Source organism: Hevea brasiliensis, chromosome 8 (genome assembly GCF_030052815.1).
Source record: "Hevea brasiliensis isolate MT/VB/25A 57/8 chromosome 8, ASM3005281v1, whole genome shotgun sequence".
Lineage (NCBI taxonomy): Eukaryota > Viridiplantae > Streptophyta > Magnoliopsida > Malpighiales > Euphorbiaceae > Hevea > Hevea brasiliensis.
In genome coordinates, this window is record NC_079500.1 from 12,590,511 (window position 1) to 12,614,938 (window position 24,428).

The 24,428-nt window shown below is 32.8% G+C and overlaps 3 protein-coding genes across 4 annotated transcripts; all 3 read left to right on the top strand.

Moving 5' to 3' along the window:
* Nucleotides 1-10,654: 10,654 nt before the first annotated feature.
* On the top strand, nt 10,655-19,696 carry LOC110647744 (uncharacterized). Of its 2 annotated transcripts, XM_058151323.1 has the most exons (4): nt 10,655-10,857; nt 12,435-12,499; nt 15,289-16,584; nt 19,488-19,696. In XM_058151323.1, exon 3 carries the CDS (start codon nt 15,294-15,296, stop codon nt 16,557-16,559), a length of 1,266 nt encoding a protein of 421 aa, XP_058007306.1. In that variant the 5' UTR covers nt 10,655-10,857; nt 12,435-12,499; nt 15,289-15,293; the 3' UTR covers nt 16,560-16,584; nt 19,488-19,696. The 2 variants fall into 2 exon arrangements, with proteins under 2 accessions (XP_058007306.1, XP_021657401.2); XM_021801709.2 differs by lacking the exon at nt 12,435-12,499 and having other exon boundaries at nt 10,657-10,857.
* On the top strand, nt 10,928-11,905 carry LOC110647751 (uncharacterized). The gene has a single exon (XM_021801717.2). The coding sequence runs from the start codon at nt 10,928-10,930 to the stop codon at nt 11,903-11,905; it is 978 nt and encodes a 325-aa protein (XP_021657409.2).
* A 1,708-nt stretch (nt 19,697-21,404) lies between the features above and the next one.
* On the top strand, nt 21,405-24,183 carry LOC110647745 (peptide methionine sulfoxide reductase B5). Its single transcript, XM_021801711.2, has 3 exons — nt 21,405-21,803; nt 23,556-23,712; nt 23,834-24,183. Exons 1-3 carry the CDS (start codon nt 21,469-21,471, stop codon nt 23,990-23,992), a joined length of 651 nt encoding a protein of 216 aa, XP_021657403.2. The 5' UTR covers nt 21,405-21,468; the 3' UTR covers nt 23,993-24,183.
* The last annotated feature ends 245 nt before the right edge of the window (nt 24,184-24,428 follow it).

Here is a 24,428-nt window from a genome sequence, read left to right on the forward strand (position 1 = left end):
ACACTAATTGGAGCAACATAGCTCTACTTATAGCCTTAAAACCACACTAGACTCATAGGTCCAAAATTCCTACATGAAAACAACACTCCCAATTTCTCAATTCCACCCAACTCTCAAACTTCAATTACATTCATGTCACTTCAAATAGTCAACAATCAACCTCAAAAACATCAATTTTAAGCCACAACACAAAATCCCTAATTTGGATCAAAAAACCTAACTTTAAATTCCCAATTCATGCATAACACATATAATCAATATGTTAGTCATATCTATTTGTTAATCAACACTAATAACCACAATTATAATCATCAATTCATCAAACTCTCATCAATTCCCATGGTTGCCGAAATTTAAGGTTCCATTTACTCATGGTATTCTTTTTAATTTTATGAAATTTTGACTTAGTTTTGCATGTTAACAATAATTAAAGAAAGAAGAGAGCTTATATAGTGCACTAACCTCTTGTGACCCAAGTTTGATCTTGTAAAATTTCCAATTTCTACACTTTCTTGGCTGCCAAAGACTACTTCAAGGTGTAGGATAAATTTTTAGTGAAGGCACTTAGGGGTTATGGGGTGAAGAGCATGAAAATTTCAAGCTTGTTGTGAAGAAAATGGTGGAAGCTCTCTTTCCATGGGGTTCGCCCAAGAGAGAAGTAAGGAAGAAGATAACTTTTTAATTATTGAAAATTTTTTCTTGTATTTATATTTATCCCTATGTAATTATCTTAAATTTTAATGATGTCATTTTAGCATCATGTTTACTTATGCTTAGGTCATCATGAGGTAAGACTTATGTCATAATTAAATTTTTATTTTCTTTTTTTTTCTTTTCTCTTTTCCATTGCATAATTCATGATTTTAATTTATTTTTAATGTTTTATTCTCTTTCATTTTAATTGACATTTAGGTCAAAATTCAACACTGAGGGTGAAATGACCAAAATGCCTTTCGTTGTATTCATCAAGTTATAATTGTCTGTACCAATTGACTAAATTTTCTTTTATTTTTCTTGACATTTTTATTGTCATTTAAACCTTATAAATCCCCCACTTAAGTCCCAAATATTTATTTTCACAGGGTTTTCCCATGAGTTTGGGTTAGCAACTGCATTCACAGTCACTTCCCATTAGAGTTACTCATCGCCGAAATCTCGGCTTTTTTAACCTATTAGTATTTCATTTTTTTTAATTTTTCTTTAATTTTTCTTAGTCTTTATTCAGTCAATTTATGTCTCCTCACCCTAATTTAAGTGTAGTTCCAGACATCCTAACTGTCCGAATAGACATTAGTCATTGAAATAGTAGAATGTACGGACTACCTAAAGTGAGGGTGTTGCAGGAGTAAAATACAAAATACCCTTATATATTGAATTTAATTACTATAAAAATATTAAAATTAATCAATATAAAAAACCTTTGCTAAAAATAAATTAATGTAAAGCCTAATTGAAAAATAAAATTTAGGAATATTAATATGATAGAATTTCTCTCTCTCTCTCTCTCTCTCTCTCTCTCTCTCTCTCTCTATATATATATATATATATATATATATATATATATATATATATATACATATATACACACACAAATATTATTAAAAACAAATTCCATTCCCACTCTTATTAGAATTCCTATTTATTCAAAACTAACTTATTTCAATTTTATCCCACATTTTCAATTACATTTATTTATATTATTTATAATTATTGTTAAGTTTAATTTTTTTTTATTTCATATTGGATATAGCTTCTCTCTTTTATTTAGTTTTACATTTTCTTTTTTAGAATTCCATTTTTTAAGAATATTCTTCGACAAGTTTGTATTAGGGTAGTAATTTATTTTTATATTTTTAATTTTCTTTTGAGATTTTTATGTATTGTGATTTATAAAATTCAATATTAAATTTTATTATTATTACAATATTTTTTTCTTTTCAAGTTAAGGAAGAAAAAAGAATGCTTTTATTTTATTTTTTCCTTTTCATTTCTTTCAATGAATGCATTTGATATTATTTTTATTTATATTATAATAGTATTATAAACGTTAATGACATTCTCCATTCAAATAATAATAATAATAATAATAATAATAATAATAAAATAAATAAAAATGATAAATTCTTCACTGAATGTATATATTTTTTAAGTTAAAAATAGGATTATAGAAAAACTAAGATTTGTTTTTTCAAATTGAAAATTTTAAATACATCTATAACCATAATCTATAGTATATATATAATGTATCTATATCTTGTTATAAAATTTTATATTTAATTGAAGTTAAGTGTAAGTGGGGCAAAAATTTAAAATTTATATAAATTCTAAAATTAATAATTTTTAATTTATACAAACTTCAAAATCAATTTAAATAATAAAAATACAATTATAATTAATGTAAAAATTAAAAGACATTTTTGACAAAGTTAATATTCTCTCTTCACACATTTACATATATTATACATATATAGATTATAGATATCTAAAATGGAAACTACCGATGCAATTCTGAAAATTGTTTGATTTGTATCTTTATTGTTAATTGCAATAAAATTTACCATGATGGACAATTAATACGCCTAAAATTATCATGTACGGCGTTGAGATTGGAAAGTTAAAATTATTTTACGAATAAAAATATTATTTTAAATGATATTGAGAAAATTAGTTGAAAAAAAATTAATTTTGTAATTTTAATATTCATTATTAAAATTTATTAAATTTCATTTTAAATTATTTTTTAATAATCTCCTATTAGTATATTTAAAAAAATAATTTTATCAATAACACTTAGTAGCAATGTTAAACAGGTTGTATTGAGTTTGGAAAGAGCATTATGGAGGTTCAGAATTGTTTGGTAACGTAAGCTGGCCTGCTTTATAGATGGAGAAGCGATGGATTAGCTAACAGTGTCCTCCCCCTTCATGGGTCTCTTTGAACATGGATGGGTCGGTGAAGCAAGAGGATGGATTATGTTATGGTGGTGGTTTGGTGAGGGACGCTAGTGGTGGTTGGCAAGGTGTTTTCAGGTCAGGGTTTGGAAATTCTTCTGTTTTGGGAGCTGAATTTTGGGCTGTCAACGAGGGTCTTCTTCTTCCTTAGAGCAAGCGGCTTAGGCGTGTTCCATTGGAGCATCATAACTCCATTATTGTTTCGATTCTCCAACGCGCGATAGCTCCAGTGGGCTCTTTGCACTCTTTGATAGTTGTGATAAAGGATATTCGATTAAATTTTTTTAATTATATTTTCGATCAAATTTGATAAATGGGGAATTATGTAGAAACTGAGGAAGAATTGTAAAGTAAACTGTAGCTAGAAATGAGAGGAAATGGGAAGAGACATTTTCTACATCTGTCAAGAATGACGTTTATATACAAAAAGTAAAAGAAATAACTACACACGTTAACAGCACACAAGCTAACGTGTTGAGCAGGAAAAAAAAGATCTCCTAACAGACTCACAGCTCATTCCAGCTTACACCAAAAAACAATTCTTTATTTACAATTGATTCCCGCAACTACACTACAAAAGTTACATATTTACATCCCCCCCTCAAGATGGAGTTGGAGAGAAATCAACCAACCCCATCTTGGACAATAAGAAACTAAATGCTTGACTACAGAGAGGCTTGGTAAACAAATCAGCTAACTGGTGTTTAGAATTAATATGTGCAGTGGAAATGAACCAAGTAGCTAATTTACTTCGAACAATATGGCAATCATTATCAAGATGCTTAGTGCGCTCGTGAAAAACAGGATTTGCAGCCATGTGAAGGGCTGCCTGATTATCACAATGCAAAGGAATGGACAAAGCAACAGGAACCTACAAGTCTTGTAAAATATAAGTAATCCACTAGAGTTCACAAACTGTAGTAGGCATGTTGCGATATTCTGCTTCTGCTGAAGAACGGCTCACAGTGGTTTGCTTTTTAGATTTCTAGGATATGAGGGAGGAACCCAGAGATATACAATAACCAGAAATTGATTTACGGGTAGTAGGGCATATTGCCCAATCAGCATCACAGAATGCAGATAACTGGAGAGAGTTGGACTGTGGATAAAATATGCCTTTGCTTGGACACCCTTTAAGATATTTAAGAACATGCAACGCTGCATCAAAATGAGGTTGACAAGGCAATTGCATAGACTGACTCAATTATTGAACAGAGTATGTAATATTAGGTCTTGTTAACCCTAAGTAAAGTAACAGACCCACAAGTCTGTGATAAGAATCTGGATTAGGTAAAGGATTTCCCATATCTGGTGTTAGCTTGCATCCTTGAACCATTGGCGAAGGGGATGGTTTAGCATCTTGAAGACTAGCATCATGAATAATATCAAGAATATATTTTCTTTGATTCAAATACATCCTTGAAGATGATCTTGCAATTTCAAGCCCAAGGAAGAACTTGGCATAACCCAAGTCTTTAATAGTAAATTGATCATGAAGAAACTGTTTGACTTGTAAGATAAGAGATTCAGCAGCTCCAGTAATCAGAACATCATCAACATAAACTAGTAGAGCAACAAAAGACAATCCAGTGCCTTTGAGAAAGAGACAACAATCATGGGATGATTGAACAAAACCAAAACCTTGAAGCTTAGCAGTAAATTCTTTATTCCATTGCCTTTCTGTCTGTTTTAACCCATACAAAGACTTAGTAAGCTTGCATACTTGACCTGGTAAAGCCTTATTATAACCTTATGGAGGAACCATGTATAACTCTTCTTCAATAAAACCATGCAGAAAAGCATTATTAATGTCAAGCTGGTGTAAGGGCCAATCTTTAGCTGCTACTAGAGCTAGAAAAATCCTCACAGTAACAAGTTTAGCAACTGGCGAGAAACTTTCAATATAGTCCAACCCCAACAATTGATTATGTCCCTTAGCTACAAGTCTTGCCTTGTATCTACCAACTTGTCCATTAGCCAAATATTTCACTTTGTATACCCATTTGAATCTGATAGGCTTCTTTCTAGGAGGCAAGGTAGTTAGCTGCCAGGTATTATTAGCTTCCAGTGCATCCAACTCCTTTTGCATAACTAATATCCAATTTTTGTCATGTTTAGCATGATTATAAGAACTAGGTTCTGGGATTTTAGATACATTAGCAACAAATTCAAGGTAAGAAGGATTGAATTTAATAAAGAAGGATGGCATGCCCGGTGTTTCTGTTGTAATGCAGTCAGTGTCAATGCTATGAGACACAAAAGAAGGCTGCTGGACATGAGCTACAAAATCTTGAAGCCAAGCAGGTTTGGAAATGGTCCTAGTGCTACGTCTGATTTGAACATGAGGTGATGTGGGGCTAGAAATAGGTGAAACATGTGAAGAAGGACAGAAAGACTCTTTTAAGGTTAATTCTGGGGATATGGTTGGTGACTGTGTTAGGGGAAGATTAGAACCTGAGAGTGAAGAATTAAAAGGATTGGCTTGTGAATTAGAAGAAGTGTTGACTGGAGGAAAATGTAAGTCTTGTGTAGAAAATATGGGAAGTGGAAGAGAAAAAGAAGAAACTGAATGCTTAGTATTTCTAAAAGGAAATATGGATTTATGGAAAACAACATCCCTTGAAATATAAAGATGGTTTGAATTAAGATCATAGAGTTTATACCCTTTGTGCTGTGGAGCATAGCTAATAAGAACTGAAGGTATAGCTCTTGGAGCAAACTTGTGTTTATGAGGGGTGAGGTTGGTGGCATAACAAAGACATCCTATTACTCTGAAGTAGTTGTAATTTGGTTGAGTGTTGAAAAGAACTTCAAAATGGGACTTCCATTTTAAAATTTTGGTAGGTAGTCTGTTAATTATGTGCGTTGCTATAAGTATAGATTCATACCAGAATGTGATTGGAAAATTAGCTTGAAACATGATGGATCTAGCTACTTGCAAGAGGTGTTTATGCTTCCTTTCAACAACACCATTCTGCTGCGGACTATAAACACAAGACCTCTGATGTAATATTCCTTTGGAATTGAAAATTTCAGTACTCTTTTGGCTAATGAACTCAGTCCCATTATCAGTGTTACTCTCTTTACTAACTTGTTATACTGAGTCTAAACCATATGCAGAAAATTAAGAATGACAGATGGTACTTGAGTCTTAGCTGCAAACATGTAAGTCCATGTATATCTGCTGAAATCATCAACTATAGTCACCATAAAATTTGCTCCAGTCAAAGAAGGTACCCTATAGGGACCCCAAACATCAAGATGAATGAGCTCAAAAACAGCAGAAGTACTGATATTACTAATGGGAAAAGGTTTTCTTTGCTGTTTGGACAAAGGACAAACAGTACAAATAAGTATTTTGTTGGAACTCATATTTAATACAGTAATGTGGCTCAACTTGGAACAAGAGACATGACCTAGTCTAGAGTGCCAAAGCATGATAGAAGACTCAACAACAGAAGATTTATTATAAGTAATAGCATAAACTTGACTAGAGTTGGAATTGACATCAAGGTAATATAGTCCAGCTCTAGCTTGCCCCATAGCAATGACTTCATCACTCTACATATCCTGCAATAGGCACTTATCATGGAGAAAGGTTACTGAGATATTTGATGTTCTAGCAAGTGTACTGACAGATAAAAGATTACATTTAAAATTTGGTAAAAATAAAACATTAGTGAGTATCAACTTTGGAGTTAAGGTAATAGTGCCAATGTATGTGACATATTGGGATGAACCATCAGGTAGTTAACAGTTTTTGGGTGTGACAATAAAGTGGTATTGTCAAAAGATTGAATAGTGGAACACATAAGGTTAGTTGCATCTGTATCGATAATCCAAGTACTGTTGTGCTTAGAATTCATACCAACATGACAACCATTAAATATTTCACCTGCAAAATCAGCTGTGTTGACATTGATTGGCTCATTTTCCACAATCTTTCCCTTAATCAGTTTCATGACTTCACTTGCCTGTGCAGAGATATTAACATTAGCATTCCAGTCCTCATGTGCTTTCTGAGAGGTATCACTCATGGGGGTATCAACCATATTAGCTGTGACACTGAATTGCTGCCTACCCTTCCTCTGCTTAAAATCCTTGTACCATTCTAGATTGCCAAATAATCTGAAACATGATTCTTTAAAATAACCCCCAACATTACAATGAGTACAGAATTTATCATCTTTCTTTCCATAATCCCTTTTTTTTTTTTAATGAAGGTTTATATCCACCACTTGGTCCACCATCCTTAGAAAAATCCTTCTTATAGTTCTGCGTTTCAGCTAACAGAATAGCAGTATTCTCACTGGATTCAACAGTAGTATTCTGCACCTCTCTATTTTTCTCAACCATTTGTATCATAGAGTAAGCCTTCTGAACATTAGGAAGTGGATCCATCAACAGTATTTGATTCTTTACATGTTCATAATTTTCATTAAGTCCCATCAAGAATTGTTTGAGTCTATCTTCATTGTCTATAACTACAATAGCTTTTGTTGAACCACATTTACAAATACCACATGTGCATGCAGGAAAAGGACGTAAACAGGTTAGTTCATCCCACATTTTCTTCAGCTTAGTAAAATAGACACTCACAGGTAAATTGTTTGAGTAAATCCGCATGTATCTCTTTTGATTTGAAACGACAATGGACCATTACTTTGCCCAAAACGCTGTTGTAATTCTTCCCAAAGTTCTTGAGTAGAATTAGTATACAAAAAAGCTTCAACAATTCTTTTGATATAGCATTTAAAATCCAAGAAACAACCATACTATCAACCCTTAACCATCTCTCAAAGGAAGGTGAGTCAGTAGCAGGCTTAACACATTTCCCATTAATAAAACTCAACTTATCTTTAGCTCTAAGAGCTATCACCATAGATCTACTCCATGAAAGGTAATTATGACCGATCAATAGTGTACTTACCAGAATGAGACTAGGATGATCTGAGTTTTGCAAATACAACGGATCGCTGGTAAGGCTATTTTGACCTTCAACTCCTATCTCACTTTTCACCCCAAATGTCCCTTTTATCAAACTCATATTGTAGAGTATACAAAGGAATTTGCAGAAAAACAGGCAAAGTAACAAGAACAAAGAATCACAACCTTCAGGCAGAAAAATAAGCAAAGTGACAAGAACAAAGAATCACAGCCTTCAAGCTCTGATACCATGTAGAAACCGAGGAAAAATTGTAACGTAAACCATAGCTAGAAATGAGAGGAAATGGGAAGAGACATTTTCTATATCTGTCAAGAATGACATCTATACACAAAAAGTAAGAGAAATAACTACACACGCTAACAGCACACAAGCTGATGTGTTGAGCAGGAAAAAAAAAATCTCATAACAGACTCACAGCTCATTCCAGCTTACACCAAAAAACAATTCTCTATTTACAATTGATTCCCGCAACTACACTACAAAAGTTACATATTTACAAATTACATTTAATGTTATGTTTGATATTACTTAATTAAAATTGTAATATAATATTTGTATATTTGATTATGTTATTTAATAACACAAAAAAATGTGACATAATGTAATAATAATGGAATCAATTTTAAAATAACGTAATGATTATTTCACAGAAAAATTGATATATTCATGATTACTTATTTTATTTCTTTTTATTTATTGTTAATACTACCATGATCATTACTATCCGACCACTATTGCTATTGTCACCACTACTCTCACTCTACCAACACCACCATCATGTTACCACTATCACTATCACAACCTCCATCACTTGATCATTGCTACAACCATTTACTTACTGTCACCTTTACTATCATTTAGCCATTATCATTACCACCTAACTACTGTTATCATTGCCACCACTGCTACCACTTGGCTACCATTACCATTCGATTATCAATCAATTTAACAACTACTACTTGTTATTAACATTATAAATAAATTAAATATTAAAATTAAATTAATCATTACATTAAACTACTTATATTTTTATTTTACAACCAAATATAAAAATACAATGATAATTAAATTATATTTTATTATAACTTTGATTGCATTATATAATTAATTGTATTATATTATATTACGCTCTACTAAGCGTAACATAAAATCTTTAGGTTTCTTTAGGTTTTGCCATTAGCCATAATAATTTTAGATATATTTTTATTATTTAAAATGGATGTAATAATTACTACTTGTTTTAATTTTTTTTTATTTATTATCAATACCACCATAACAATTACTGTTGACTACCACTACTACTGTCATCATTATCATCTCCTTGCCAACAATACCATCCTATTACCATAATTACTATTACTACCACCACTACTTGATCACTGCTATTATCGTTTAGTCACTGTCACATTTATTATCATTTGACCATTACTATCACTACTTAACCATTGTTATCCTTGCTGCTGCCACTACCACTTGACCACCGTTGCCATTCGATTACCAATCACTCTAATCACTACCATTTATTATTAACATTATAAATAAATTAAATATTAAAATCAAAATTATCATTACATCACACTATTTATATTTTTTATACAACTAAATATAAAAATGTAATGACAATTATATCACATTATATTATAAGTTTAATTATATTATATTATATTACATTATACAAAACGTAACCTAAAATCTTTAGGTTTTGCCATTAGTCATAATAATTTTAGATATACTTTTATTTTTAAATAAAAAATTACTTATAAAATTTTAATATTTATTTTTGAAAATATTTTCTTATATTTAAAATATAAGAATTTTAATAATAATACTTCAAAAATACCACTTGGATATATTATTTTTTACTTTATTTATCATTTTATTGACATATATCCACTAATTTTAAAAAATAATATATTAATAAATTTATTTCATAATTTAAAATTAAATGACATATATTTTATTAAACTTGAAATAATATCAATTGCTTTTTGAAAAATTTATTTATTAACATTCAAATAAATTATAATTTTTTTAAGAATTTTATATTATTAAAATAAAATAATAAATAAATGCAGACAAAATGATTAAAAGATATTTAGCTTAATTTATTAAAATCAGCTTATATAAGTTAATTTAAACTTATAAATATTTAAAATTTTAAATAATTATGTATTTATTTAAAGTGTTTATGAATAATTAATAAATAATTAATATGTTTGATAAAAAATAACTTATAAGTTTATTTATTAATAAAATGACTAAAAAATTATTAAATAAAATTTATAATAAAATTTTAAAATTTAAATAAAAATAATAAAATACTTAATTAAACTATCTTATAAGCATGAAATAAAAGTTGAATTCCCAATTTATTTTTATTAAGCTTATAACCTCAATTTATAATTTTAAAAATTATTAGAATTTATAAATTAATTTTATCAGATAATACATTTAAATAAATACCTTCTTGCTTATGTATTAAAAGATGACTGTTTTATATTATAGAAGTTATATTTTTATTTATAATTATTATTTAATATTTATATATACTTAAAACACTATACTTTATATTTATTATTTTTTTATTTAATATTGTTTTTATATTATTTTTTATACTAATAAACTTGTTTTAAAGGAATTACATAATATAAATAATTAAAGTTATAAAACCCAAATAATATAAATAATTAAATTCAAGATTAAAATAAATTAACTAATTTGTTTTTTACAGAAAGATTAAGGAATTTAATTTTACAGATAATTAATTTTGATAATAACTTACTCTTACAAAAGGTTTAGACCGATTAAAAAATTTTAAAATTAAAATTTATTTTCTATCCTCTGTTTAGAAAAAATCTCCGATTCCATTTCCCTCAATCCAAACAGGGTAAAGGACCGGGCGTTTGAATGAGCTCTAGGGATTCAGAATAGCAGACGGAGTTCCTGAAACAATTCCAGGTATGTTTGATTCCACTTGCTAATCTCTGTTTCTTGTTGAAAGAATGACTCTTTAAAATCTATTAAAAGAATGACTCTCTGGATCTTCAGAACTCTCGTATTACTCTCTCGAAACACCTCTCAGCTTCTCCACAAACCTCCAGCCCTGCATTCAGTATCCCTCCTTTTCTTTTCCGCTTTTAGGTCCACAGAATCTAAACCCAAAACCACAATCTTTGATTACTTGATCAATCAACTACAGTTCTCCCCTGAATCCGCTTCAGTTGTCTCATCATCAACTACTAAGTACCTCATAGAACCCCAAAATGCAGATTCGGTGCTAAATTTCCTCATAAAAAATGGTTTCTCTAAAGCCCACATTGAAAATGTTGTACGAAGAGTGCCCCGTATTCTCTCTGCTAGTCTTGAGAATAAAATCAAGCCAAAAATCAAGATTTTTCGGGACTTGGGTTTTAATTCCATCGATGTTGCTGATATAGTATCTGCTGATCCTTGGATTTTGGATTATAGTGCGGATAATAAGCTCGGGCCATCAATTTTAGCCTTAAAGAATGTGTTGGGATCTGACGCTGATGTTTCTACGTTGTTAAAGATTTCTGGATGGTTTCTAAAGAAGGATTTGGAAAGGACATTGATACCTAACATCAAATACTTGAAGAGTTGTGGGATTAGTTCCTCACAAATCTTTGGATGTGTGTTTAACTTTCCACGGTTTTTTCTAGAGAAGCCAGAGAATATTAAGGAATTTGTTAGAAGGGTTGATGAAATGGGCGTTGATAGGAAATCTAAGACGTTTCTTCCTGCCATTAGGGTGCTGGGTTCCATGACTAAAGAGAATTGGGAGCGCAAATTGAAACTCTTCAGGGAACTGGGGTTCTCAGAGGATAATATTTTGTTTGCTTTTGGGAGGGTAGCTCAAGTACTTGCAGTATCTGAGAGGAAGATTAAGGAAGTAACTCAGTTGTTGCTAAGTGTTGAGAACATCAACATCTCTTACATTATTTGCCACCCAGAGTTTGTGACATCGGAACTTTTGAGGTCTGAATAGTATCATTTTCAGTTAGTGAATAATACTATTCAAAGTCAGTTTAAGAACTAAAAATAAGATGAAAATAAATTGAAATAAGGAGAATAAAAATTAAAGTGACCATCGGGTTATGGGCTTACTTGGTATTACTGAAAAAGATTAACTATAACCCGATGAAAGATATTTTGATCAATTCATTCCTAAAGTTGATTTTTGACCTAAATGTCTATTAAAATGAGAGAGATTAAAATATTAAAAGTGAATTAAATATATGAAAAGTGTATGAAAATTTAAGAAGGGATATGGGCAGAATTAAACAAATTGTTAAAATTATAATAAATATAATTAAAAATGTGGATAATTATATAAGTATAAGACAAAAATAATAAATGTCAAAAAGTCTTCTTCTTCTTCCATTTCTCTCCATGGCCTAACTCAAGCTTCCATAGCTCTTCCACCATTTTAGATTTTCAAGCTCCATTTTCCTTGCATTTCTTTCATATTTTCCATACCCACCAACACAAAAATTTGCTAATTGATCTTGGAGAAGTGATTAGTAGCAAAAGGAAGCAAAGAAATTGAAGTTTTGGCAAGGGGAAGAATTGGTCAAGTGAGGTTAGTGCCTAATCTTGTCTTCTTCCTTCTTTAATTCTTGAAAATGAGTTGAATTGAGATGGAATTACATGAGAAGTGAAAAAGATGATTCATGATTAAGGGTTATAGATTTTCAGCTAATGTAGAGAGAATTAGAGTTTTGAGGATTTGATGGAATTAAACTTGCCTAGTAATGTTATTTGATGTGTATATATGAATTATAAGTTGAATTGCATGAGTTGTATGAGGTTTGGGAAGATGATCAATTAGGGTTTGGAGAAATTTGGGATTCTTGTGATATGATGTATAATTGATGTGTTTGAGGTCAAATATTGACCAATTAATGTGTATTGATTGTGAAATGAAGTTGGTGGTTGAGATGAATTAATGAATTGGAAGTGTGGCTCTTGTACTGGAATTCATCACCCTTGAGTCTAGTATGTTTGAATGGCTATAAGTAGAGCTATATAGCTCCAATTGGTGTGAGGCCAATTGGAGATGAAACCTAAGACATAATGCTAGAAATGTTATGAAGGAAGGTTGCCCAGAAACTGACTATAAGTTGTCCTAAATTAGGCTTGAATCCGGAATGACATATTCCGGATCTGTAGAAATGACCATATAAACAGTAATTGGTAAAATGAGCATAACTCACTCTAGGAAATTCCAATTGACCTGATTCTTGAACCTATGAAAACCTGAGATATAAGAGAACATTTATATGAAGAACTTATGGTCAAATTATGAACCTAACTCAACTAAATTGTTAAGCAAAGTTGGTCCAGCAAATCTGCCCTGTTCCTGAACCAAAGCTGAAAATCTTGAATATTAGGTACCCAACCAGTTTTGGCAAAATTGTCATAACTTAAGCTACAAAACTACAAATGAGGTAATTTCAAAGCAAAAATTTTCATAAGATATAGAACTAAAACTTTTCTCTTTTGACCTGAACCCAGATCTTAAGCTAACTTAGAGAAATTATTAGAGTAAGTTAGAAATGACAATGCTGGAATTCCTGAATTTCAACAAATGTGCTTGATGACCTCCGAATGGTTAATAGGCATAACTTTCTCTAAAAAACTCTAAATGAAGTGATTTAAAAAGATTTGGAGATCTAAGACTAAGACAAAGGCCTAAAACTTTGTTTTAGAGACTTGAAACCAATTCTAAGTCTAAGGTGCTCGGATACCAGTTGCAAAACTTGGTAAAATCCTGGAAACAAGGAAAGTGTAGGGTTTAGTATCCTAAAACAGTCCTTGGTAATTTAACCATAACTAGAGCTACAAAATCTCAAATTGAATGATTCAAAAAGGGAATTAAAATTTAAACATAGGGGAATAACTTTTGTGAAGAAAGTGAGGCCAAACTGATTATACATCTTGGCCAAATTGTTAAGGAAAGTTAAAATAACAATTCTGGAAATTCATGGAATTTTCATAAATGACTTGAAATGTGATAAGAACTTGACATAAATGGATTAATAATCACATGAACCATGTGAATAGGTCATTGGGACATATGTTCCCACTATGAATAGTGTACTAATGCTATGAGCATGAATAACACATGAAATAAATTAATAAATATAAAGATGTTAAAATTGCCCTTGTATGCCTAGACTTATGTGTATGAGTTGGATCGATTGGCATGCCAATTAGGGACCACAGATGTAGTACTGCTATGGCTTTTGAGCCTACTTCATGGATGATCATTGATAGACAATGTATGTCTGATATGATTGTTCTTTTGGCTTTTGTGCCTGCCCGCTGGTTTTATGTATGACATGTTTTACTGGCTGTTATGCCTGACCGCTGGTTTTATGCCTGACAGATGCATACTTGATAGGCAAATGTGGTGTCTAACTAGTATACTCCTGTGTATCCAGTCTTAGCAGTCTGTTATAGGTTGCTTGGACATTGAAATAAGTTAATAAGAATTGATGTTAAGCAAATGAATGAAAAAGATCCAAATGAACTAAATGTTCCAAAGATCACCAAAAAGTGTAAACTTGAAATGTACATAGGCATATGAATGAATTACATAAACATAACATTTCATGATATTACACACATGAAACCTGTATTTTTATTGTTTAGTTTATTTTCGTTATATTATTGCACTACTAAGCAATATGGTTAGCGCGTTGGTTTGGTTTGTCCACGCGTAGGTACTGAAGACAAGGATCAATAGTGATTAGATCTGTAGTAGGAGAGTTGTAACCTCAGCTGTTCATTTTGGTAGGGCCCATGGATATCTGATATGTACAGTTTGCCCATTGTAAACAAATGAAAGTTTGTAATTAAATTTTGGAATTGTATAAGTTCTGTAAATTATGTACATGAATTATATAAATGAAATGAGATGAATTACACATGAATGAATATGAGTTGCTTATATGAGTGGATGAAAACATGATATGATATGGACATGATTGGATATGATTTGAAATGATTTAAATTATGATGAGATTTATAAACAGGTAAATGTAATACAGGTCAAATGTTAATAAAACAGAGTAAACTCTATCAGTTTCTCCATAAAAATATGGTAATTTAAAATATAATGACATTAAAACTAATAATGAATAAGACAAGATAAGATAAGGTGCCTCGGGCACAGATTGTAGCATGCCTTACTCGGCTACATTGTAGATCGTGTAAGGAGTGTTATATTTAGTGGTATCAGAGCAAAAGTTTAGGCGTTCCTAGGCTTAGATAGATAGAAAGAAATAATGTGCATGACATGGATGGGCCTTTAATTTGCAGTCGAGGTAACACTAATATAGATCTGTTCTTCTGTCTGTTTTATAGGTTAGATGGAGTCTGATCCTTCGGAGCACGGATCTCCTAGACCTATGGAGGAAGAAGTTGAGAGTCATGTATCTGCCCGTTGTCGGGATAGAGACACAAGAGAGGATTCGTCGCAGGGTGCCATTGGTAGGGCACAACAGGCATTTCTAGAGCAGATGACTCAGATGCTTCGTCAGGTTATCGGAGTCATTCCACAGGCACAGGCACAGGCACAGGCACAGGCACAGCTAGTTCAGAGGTCCCCACTAGAGAAATTGAGGAAGTATGGGGCTGTGGATTTTAAGGCTACGAAGGAGGACGATCCAACAGTTGCAGAGTACTGGTTAGAGAGGACTGAGAGAGTACTACGACAGTTGCACTGTACACCTGAGCAACAGTTAGAGTGTGCTATCTCATTACTACAAGAGGACGCCTACCGGTGGTGGGTTATGGTGTCAAGAGTTGTGCAGCCTACAGTAATTACATGGGACTTCTTTTTGGCTGAATTCAAGAAAAAGTACATCAACCATGTTTATTTGGAGGCGAGACGGAGGGAGTTTCTAGCCTTGAGGCAGAGACAGCTAACAGTATTAGAATATGAGAGAGAGTTTGTACGGCTAAGCAGATATGCCTGGGAGGTGATGCCTACAGAGGCCGATAGGTGCCGACGGTTTGAGAATGGACTGAATGATAATATCAGACTTCTAGTCTTGGAACACCGGATTACTGATTTCTCCCAATTGGTGGTAGCGGCTCTGAATGTGGAGAGAGTCAGGGATAGTGAGCAGACTAGGAGGAATAAGCAGCGTAAGAGAGGATCTGGATCGGGGCAGTCTAGCATGTCGACTTTTGCTAGTAAGAAGCCCAAGGGTTCACAGAGCTGCACACGAGGCGAAGAGGCCGCTTTGGGGTATCGATGGCGATTCTGGCACAAAGAAGAACGGATCACCCGGTGCGAATGCTTACATTGTGGTAGGAGACACAAAGGGGAGTGTCAAATGTTGACTGGGGGATGTTTCCGTTGTGGAGCTACAGATCATTATCTGCGGGATTGCCCACAGAGGAGTGTTCCCACAGCTCCACCACAGACAGAGAGGTCTGCCCGAGCAGCTCAGAGGGGTCGAAGACCTGCTAGGACAGAAGCGGCTGATACTTCACAGAAAGCTGCTTCTGAGACAGTCGAGAGGCCCGAAGCCATAGTAGCACCATGCGTATATGCCATGAAGGCTTGGGAGGAGTCAAATCTAGACACTGAAGAGGTGACACAGGAAAGCGAAGCAATGAGGAGGTAGCAGTTTCTTCCGCTATTTACATCAGGTAAATTTTGAGGACGAAGTTTTTATTTAGAGGGGAAGAATTGTAACATCCCAAACTTCTGAGCTCTGAATAGTACTATTTTCAGTCAGTGAATAGTACTATTCAAAGGCAGTTTGAGGACTAAAAATAAGATGAAAGTAAATTGAAATAAGTAAAATAAAATCAAAGTGACCATCTTTTTATGGACTTAATCAATATTACCGAAAAAGATTGACTATAACCCGATGAAGGGCATTTTGGTCAATTCACTCATAGAGTTGACTTTTGACTTAAATGTCAATTAAAATGAGAGAGATTAAAATATTGAAAGTGAATTAAATATATGAAAAGTGTGTGAAAATTTAAGAAGGGATATAGATGGAATTAAATAAATTGTTAAAATTATAATAAATACAATTAAAAATTTAATTAAAAAGGTGGATAATTATATAAGTATAAGACAAAAATAATTAATGCCAAAACGCCTTCTTCTTCTTCCATTTCTCTCCATGGCCGTCCCTAAGCTCCCCTAGCTCTTCCCCCATTTTAGATTTTCAAGCTCCATTTTCCTTGCATTTCTTTCATATTTTCCATAACCACAAACACAAAAACTTGTTAATTGATCTTGGAGAAGTGATTAGTAGCAAAAGGAGGCAAAGAAATTGAAGTGTTGGCAAGGGAAAGAATTGGTCAAGTGAGGTTAGTGCCTAATCTTGCCTTTTTCCTTCTTTAACTCAATTCAGCTCAACTAAGCTTTTATCCCAAAAATTTGGGATCGGCTATATGGATTTGCTTTCTCCACTCTAAACGATTCCTTTAATTCTTGAAAATGAGTTGAATTGAGATGGAATTACATGAGAAATGAAAAAGATGATGCATGATTAAGGGTTATGGATTTTCAGCTAATGTAGAGAGAATTAGAGTTTTGAGGATTTGATGGAATTAAACTTGCCTAGTAGTGTTATTTGGTGTGTATACATGAATTATAATTTGAATTGCATGAGTTGTATGAGATTGGGGAAGATGACCAATTAGGGTTTGGAGAAATTTGGAGGTTTTGTGATATGATGTATAATTGATATGTTTGAGGTCAAATATTGACCAATTAATGTGTATTGATTGAGAAATGAAGTTGGTGGTTGAGATGAATTAATGAATTGGAAGTGTGACTATTGTGCTGGAATTTTTGACCATTAAGTCCAGTAGGTTTGAATGGCTATAAGTAGAGCTACATAGCTTCAATTGGTGTGAGGCCAATTGGAGATAAAACCTAAGATATAATGCTAGAAATGTCATGAAGGAAGGTTGCCCAGAAACTAACCATAAATTGCCTAAATTAGGCTTGAATCCGGAATGATATATTCTGGACCTGTAGAAATGACCATATGAACAGTAATTGGTAAAATGAGTATAACTCACTTTAGGAAACTCCAATTGACCTGATTCTTGAACCTATGGAAACCTGAGACTTAGGAGAACATTTCACATGAAGAATTTAAGGCCAAATTATGAACTTAACTCAACTAAATTGCTAAGCAAAGTTAGTCCAGCAAATTTGCCCTGTTCCTGGGCCAAAGCTGAAAATCCTGAATATTAGGTACCCAACCAGTTTTGGTAAAATTGCTACAACTTAAGCAACAAAACTGCAAATGAGGTCATTCCAAAGCAAAAATTTTCATAAGACATAGAACTAAAACTTTTCTCTTTTGACCTGAACCTAGATCTTAAGGTAACTTAGTGAAATTGTTAGAGTAAGTTAGAAATGACAATGCTGAAATTTCTTAATTCCAGCAAATGTGCCGGGTGACCTCTGAATGGTTAATAGGCTATAACTTTCTCTAGAAAACTCCAAATGAAGTGATTCAAAAAGATTTGGAAACCTAAGACAACAGCCTAAAACTTTGTTTTAAGGACCTGAAACTAATTCTGAGCCTAAGGTGCTTGAATACTAGTTGCAAAATTTGATAAAATCCTGGAAACAAGGAAAGTGTCAGGTTTAGTACCCTGAAATAGTTCTTGCTAATTTGACCATAACTAGAGCTACAAAACCTCAAATTGAATGATTCAAAAAGGGAATTAAAGTTCAAACATAGGGAAACAACTTTCGTAAAGAAAGTGAGGCCAAATTGATTCTACATCTTGGCCAAATTGTTAGGGAAAGTTAAAACAACAATTCTGAAAATTCATGAAATTTTCATAAATGACTTGAAATGTGATAAAAACTTGACATAAATAGATTAATGATCACATGAACCATATGAATAGGTGATTGGGACTTATGTTCCAGCTATGAATAGTATACTAATGCTATGAGCATGAATAACACATGAAATGAAATAATAAATATAAAGATGTTAAAATTGCCCTTGTATGCCTAGACTTGTGTGTATGAGTTGGATCGATTGGCATGCCAATTAGGGACCACAGATGCAGTACTGCTCATGGCTTTTGAGCCTATTTCACGGATGATCATTGATGGACAATGTATATTTGATATGATTGTTCTTCTGGCTATTATGTCCATCCGCTAACTTTATGTCTAACATGTTTTACTGGTTTTTATGCTTGCTCGTTGGCTTTATGCCTGACAGATGTATACCTGATAAGCACATGGGGTGTCTAACTAGTATACTCCCGTGTATCCAGTCTTAGCAGTCTGTTATAGGTTGCTTGGACATTGAAATAAGTTAATAAGAATTGATGTTAAGCAATTGAATGACAAAGATCCAAATGAACTAAATGTTCCAAAGATCACTAAAAATGTGTAAACTTGAAATATACGTAGACATGTGAATGAATTACATAAACATAACATTTCATGATATTACACACATGAAACCTATACTTCTATTGTTTAGTTTATTTTCATTATATTATTGCATCTCTAAGCAATATGCTTAGCACGTTGGTTTGTCTACGCGTAGGTATTGGAGAGAAGGACCAGTAGTGATCAGATCTACAGTAGGAGAGTTGTCACCTCAACTGTTCATTTTGGTAGGACCCATGGATATCTGATATGTACATTTTGCCTATTGTAAACAAATGAAAGTTTGTTATTAAATTTGGGATTGTATAAGTTCTGTAAATTACGTACATGAATTATATAAATGAAATGAGATAAATTACACATGAATGAATATGAGTTGCTTATACGAGTGGATGAAAACATGATATGATATGGACATGATGAGATATGATTTGAAATGATTGAAATTATGATAAGATTTATAAACAGGTCAAATGTTCATAAAACAGGGGATGTTATGTCAGTTTCACCATAAAAATATGGTAATTTAAAATATAATGAAATTAAAACTAATACTGAATAAGACAAGATAAGATAGGGTGCCTCAGGCACAGAGTGTAGCATGCCTTACTCGGCTACACTGTAGATCGAGCAAGGGGTGTTACAGAGTTGCTTTTATGCAGTGTTAACAAGAGGCTAAAGCCCTGACTAGATGTTATTAAGGTCTTGGAAAGTAAGAATTTGCTTAAGATAAAACATAGTTTGGCTACTACTTGTATGCTTGGTAATGCACAGTTCTTGTGCAAATATGTGATTCCTTATTCAAATGAACTTGGGGACTTGTATTTGGCGAATCAGTTCATAGCCAAGAGAATCTCTATTACTGGTTGACAGTTCTTGGTCATTAAAAGGAAGGTGTTGTTACACTTTTCAATATTTGATTTATTGTAATTTTGGGGAATTCATGGACCACTGATTCTCTTGAAATACATTTATAAGTTTCATTTTGGAAAAACCATGAAAAGAAAGTGAAGGTTGTTTCGAGTATTTTGTTATGGTCTTTTTACCGTATTTTTCTTCACTGTATTTTTCATCGTTTCTTATTATAAAGAGTTTCTATTGAAACATGGAGAGAACTTTCAATTCCTGTTCTGTCGATATTGAGTTGTGGTGATTCTTTATTCTAGTTGTCTTCTTGTTTGTTTAAGCCATATACTTGAGTGGCAATGAGTTACAGAGAAGCATTCAAGCATCCAATATCTGCACAAAATCACAATCTTTATTGTTCTTTTGTGTGCAACTCCCTGAAAAAGTGGGTATGATTGTTGATGTTCTTCCTCAGTCACAATCTTTAGTCCAAATTATACCATTCTGTGATTTTGTTCTGCTGTAATTTTATAATCAATGCATGCCAAAATGGGGACTGCCATCAATCATACAAATAACCTTTTGTTGATTTGATACAGGCACTTTAATAGTAGTCCAGTAAAACACAATCAGTTAATCATTATATTCAAAATGTCTTTCTTGGCTGAAATGGTTTGCTGAAAGTAATATTTTACAGGCAAGAGGCATGAAATATGTGATATGCAGAAGATGCAAATTTGTGGCAATTATAAATAAACTATGCATGAGGCAATGCTGCTGGAAATGGCAGGGAGACTATGAAGTTCTCACTTGAGAAATATGACTGTTTAACAGTAAGAAGCCTTGTGAAGTGATGGAAAATGGAAGTTTTTAGTTTTCAATAATTCTCTGATCTATTTATAAAAGCTACTTTTCCCATATAAATTTGATTTGCCTACCATATGGTCATATATGATAGACTTGATCTGGCAACGAAGTAATAATTTCATGGTCGATAAAGTGTCTAGCTTTGATTAGATCAATAATTAAAGACATATTATTTATTTAATAGATTTAAATTCGAGTTTTATTTTTTTTTTTAAATAATATTATTTTATTTTATTATAAATAAAGTAACAATTACTATCCACCAATTGAAAACAAAAAATTGTAATCCATGAAAAATTTTCAAGTAGAAGAAAACGGCATGTCGCATAGGTAGTGCAACGCTTGAACGGTCTAAAGACCTCACTAAACAACACATTATCCAAACCTCATCTCTACCCCTTTCTCTCTCTGTCTCTCTCTTCCAGATGATGGGCTTCAACATCCTCAAAAGCTCACCTGTTTCTGCAACCAAAGCAGTTCTCATCACCCCCACAGCCAAAACCACTTTCTCCAAGGTTCTTTCTCTGCTTCATTCTGTTCCTAACTCCTGCAAAACCCATTTCAGATTTCCTTCTTCCAAACCCGCAGTCTATTCCATTTCTCTTGCTGGGTTCGGTGGCTCTTTCTACCGGAGAAAGCGTAATTTTCGTGGTGGATTAATCGCCATGGCTGCTCCTGGGTCCGTCCAGAAGTCAGAGGAGGAGTGGCGTGCGATTTTATCGCCAGATCAGTTTCGGATTTTGAGGCAGAAAGGCACAGAGTAAGGTTTTATATGTAACTGAAATTTGTTTGTATTTTTCCATGTCTTGATTTGTTTATTTTCTATTAGTTTAATTATTTATAATTGAATTAATGTTTGAAACAAACTAATTGAGAGCTATTTAATTCATTTATGTTGTTTGGAAGTTGGAACACAATTGAAAATAATCTCATATCAGTCATAGTAGAAATATTATCCTTGTTCGAGTGCAATGCAAGCCAGTTTGAATGGAAAGCATCTAATAATATGAGAGCAAGATGGGTAGTTTATGATTTCATTTGGGTGGTTCATGGGTTCTTTCTGTTGATGCATGCTGTTTGGTTTTATGAATTTGATGATGGTTCTGTTTCTGGAGTTCTGGTCATTAGGATATTAGGGTTTCAGGATCAGGAGTGAAGGGGAAGTTTTGTTTGTTAGAAATTAAAGAGACAAGGGAGGAACCAAAGAGATGTCTGCTTGCTTTTGGGTAAGGGATACAGTTATCAATTATACGTAATCTTTGACATTCTACATTGGAAAGTTAGTATTTTTCAAAGAAAAAAAAGCTCTGATTTTTCTTGTGAGATTATTCATGTTAATACCAGAAAAACATGCATCCTGATATCTCATTCGTGTCAAATATTTATGTAGGATGCTGAGAAGGATCAGTTGTGTTTCAGTATCCAATAGGTTTATTTTTAGAGAAGCATGGATATCTTTTAGCGGAATTAGAAATGAATCCTGGTGGAAGGAGTATTTATACGTGTATTGTTGATACAAATGTGGTGTCGACACATCAACCAAATATAAATAATTGTTCTTCATAGCACAGGTTTAATCATGGTTTTAAATTGTGGTTGCGGGTAAAGGAAATGGGCTGTTGTAACTTAATGGTAACCATCATAAAGTAATGGTAATGGTCTGGCACTACATAAATTCTTTTGCAAAATTTGCAAAGTTGATAAAATGAGTAGATATTGGTGGAGACAAATAAAATTAAGATACACAACTATATAATAAGCATAAATACATCAAATTAGATGTTTTGTAATTAATAATGTATTTTAGCAAAAAGAATGATAAAAATATTTCAAGTTAGGGAAAAAAAAACATAAACCTATAGATCGGGCAAACTAATGCTTCATACTATCAATTTAACAACAAATCCAACATCAAATAAAATTTTCTTCAACAAATATGCAAAATAATAATAATAATAATAATACTCACCTTTTGCAAGAAGTGTTTCTAGAAAATAGAAATAGTTATAATAATCTTAGCGTGAAAAAGAATAAGAGAGAGATTTGTGCAAAGGAGGGGAAGTTTTGGTGAAATTTTGAGAGAAAGTGTTATAGAAACAATAGTTGGAAGGTATTAGCTGAATTATTGAGGTAACGGCCGTTACCGTTATTTAATGGTAAATAACAGCCCTTACTATTAAATAACGGTTGCAATGGCTGTTGCTAATGCAACTCAGAATCTGCCTTTAAATAACGGGGTAACGGGTAACAGCTTTTTGAAAAACCTATAAATAATGGCCATTACATAATGTAACGGCCGTTATTTAAAACCATGAAACTGCATATCTAAGGTGATATGTGTGCACCAAATTGTACTGCCTTAACCCTTAGGGAGCTAAGAAAATTTAATCTGAAATTTATGTTGCTGGATCTGATTGCAGCATGCTCCAGTACCGTGTATTGTTGCTCGTAGATGTCTCTAAAGTCGTGTTATTGAAATAGATAAGTTTTTGCATTTTTTGATGCTATGCAGGTATCCAGGCACAGGATTATATGACAAGTTTTTTGAAGAGGGTGTCTACAACTGTGCAGGATGTGGGACTCCTCTCTATAAATCTGTAACCAAATTTAACTCTGGTTGTGGTTGGCCAGCTTTCTATGAAGGTTTTCCGGGAGCTATAGCTTGCAATGTGAGCTTTCTTCTTCCTCTGTTGTACTGCTTTCCCCTTCTGCGCTATGTAGTCTTTGAAAACTTGTAGCAGTTCATTTTTAAAGATATATTGACAAGATTCCCATGCATTGTGTTATCAGCCGGATCCAGATGGCATGAGAACTGAAATTACATGTGCAGCTTGTGGTGGACATCTGGGGCATGTTTTCAAAGGTGAAGGATTTCCAACACCCACAGATGAACGCCATTGTGTCAATAGTATATCACTCAAGTTTGTTCCTGCAAATTCTTCCCTGTGAAAGTCTATCATAGTGGTTATCTTTGATGGAAACTATCTGATTCTGTATAAAACGTGGAAATAGTATCATGTTTACACAAATAAAACCTGATGCTTCACTTGGTGCCGAGTTGCAGTTTCTTTCATATGTGCAAGAAACTTGCTTAGATATGTAAGATGATAGTTATGTAATAAAGAGATGTTATTATGCAAGCGTGCTTGTTGGCATGAAAGTAATATGTTACTTTTAAAAGTAACATATTATGGGTGCTTTCAATGGAGAAAAGTTTTCCGTAGAGAAAAGTAGCACATTTCTCGCTTTTCTTTTTACACAGGGATTTTACTTAAGTGCTCCTCTTGCCTTTAGATCATAATCTCAAATGTGCTCTCACTGGTTGACATGATTCTTGATATTCCTTGTTGCTAGTCAATTTTCCATTACCAATTTTCATCATTTG

What these genes read in the sequence shown, in the direction of transcription:
- LOC110647751 (XM_021801717.2), top strand. Translation starts at nt 10,928, where the DNA reads ATGACTCTCTGGATCTTCAGAACTCTCGTATTACTCTCTCGAAACACC.
- LOC110647744 (XM_058151323.1), top strand. Translation starts at nt 15,294, where the DNA reads ATGGAGTCTGATCCTTCGGAGCACGGATCTCCTAGACCTATGGAGGAA.
- LOC110647745 (XM_021801711.2), top strand. Translation starts at nt 21,469, where the DNA reads ATGATGGGCTTCAACATCCTCAAAAGCTCACCTGTTTCTGCAACCAAA. An exon ending in TTGAGGCAGAAAGGCACAGA is followed by an intron (nt 21,804 to 23,555) that starts GTAAGGTTTTAT and finishes GATGCTATGCAG; the next exon opens with GTATCCAGGCACAGGATTAT. An exon ending in CGGGAGCTATAGCTTGCAAT is followed by an intron (nt 23,713 to 23,833) that starts GTGAGCTTTCTT and finishes TTGTGTTATCAG; the next exon opens with CCGGATCCAGATGGCATGAG.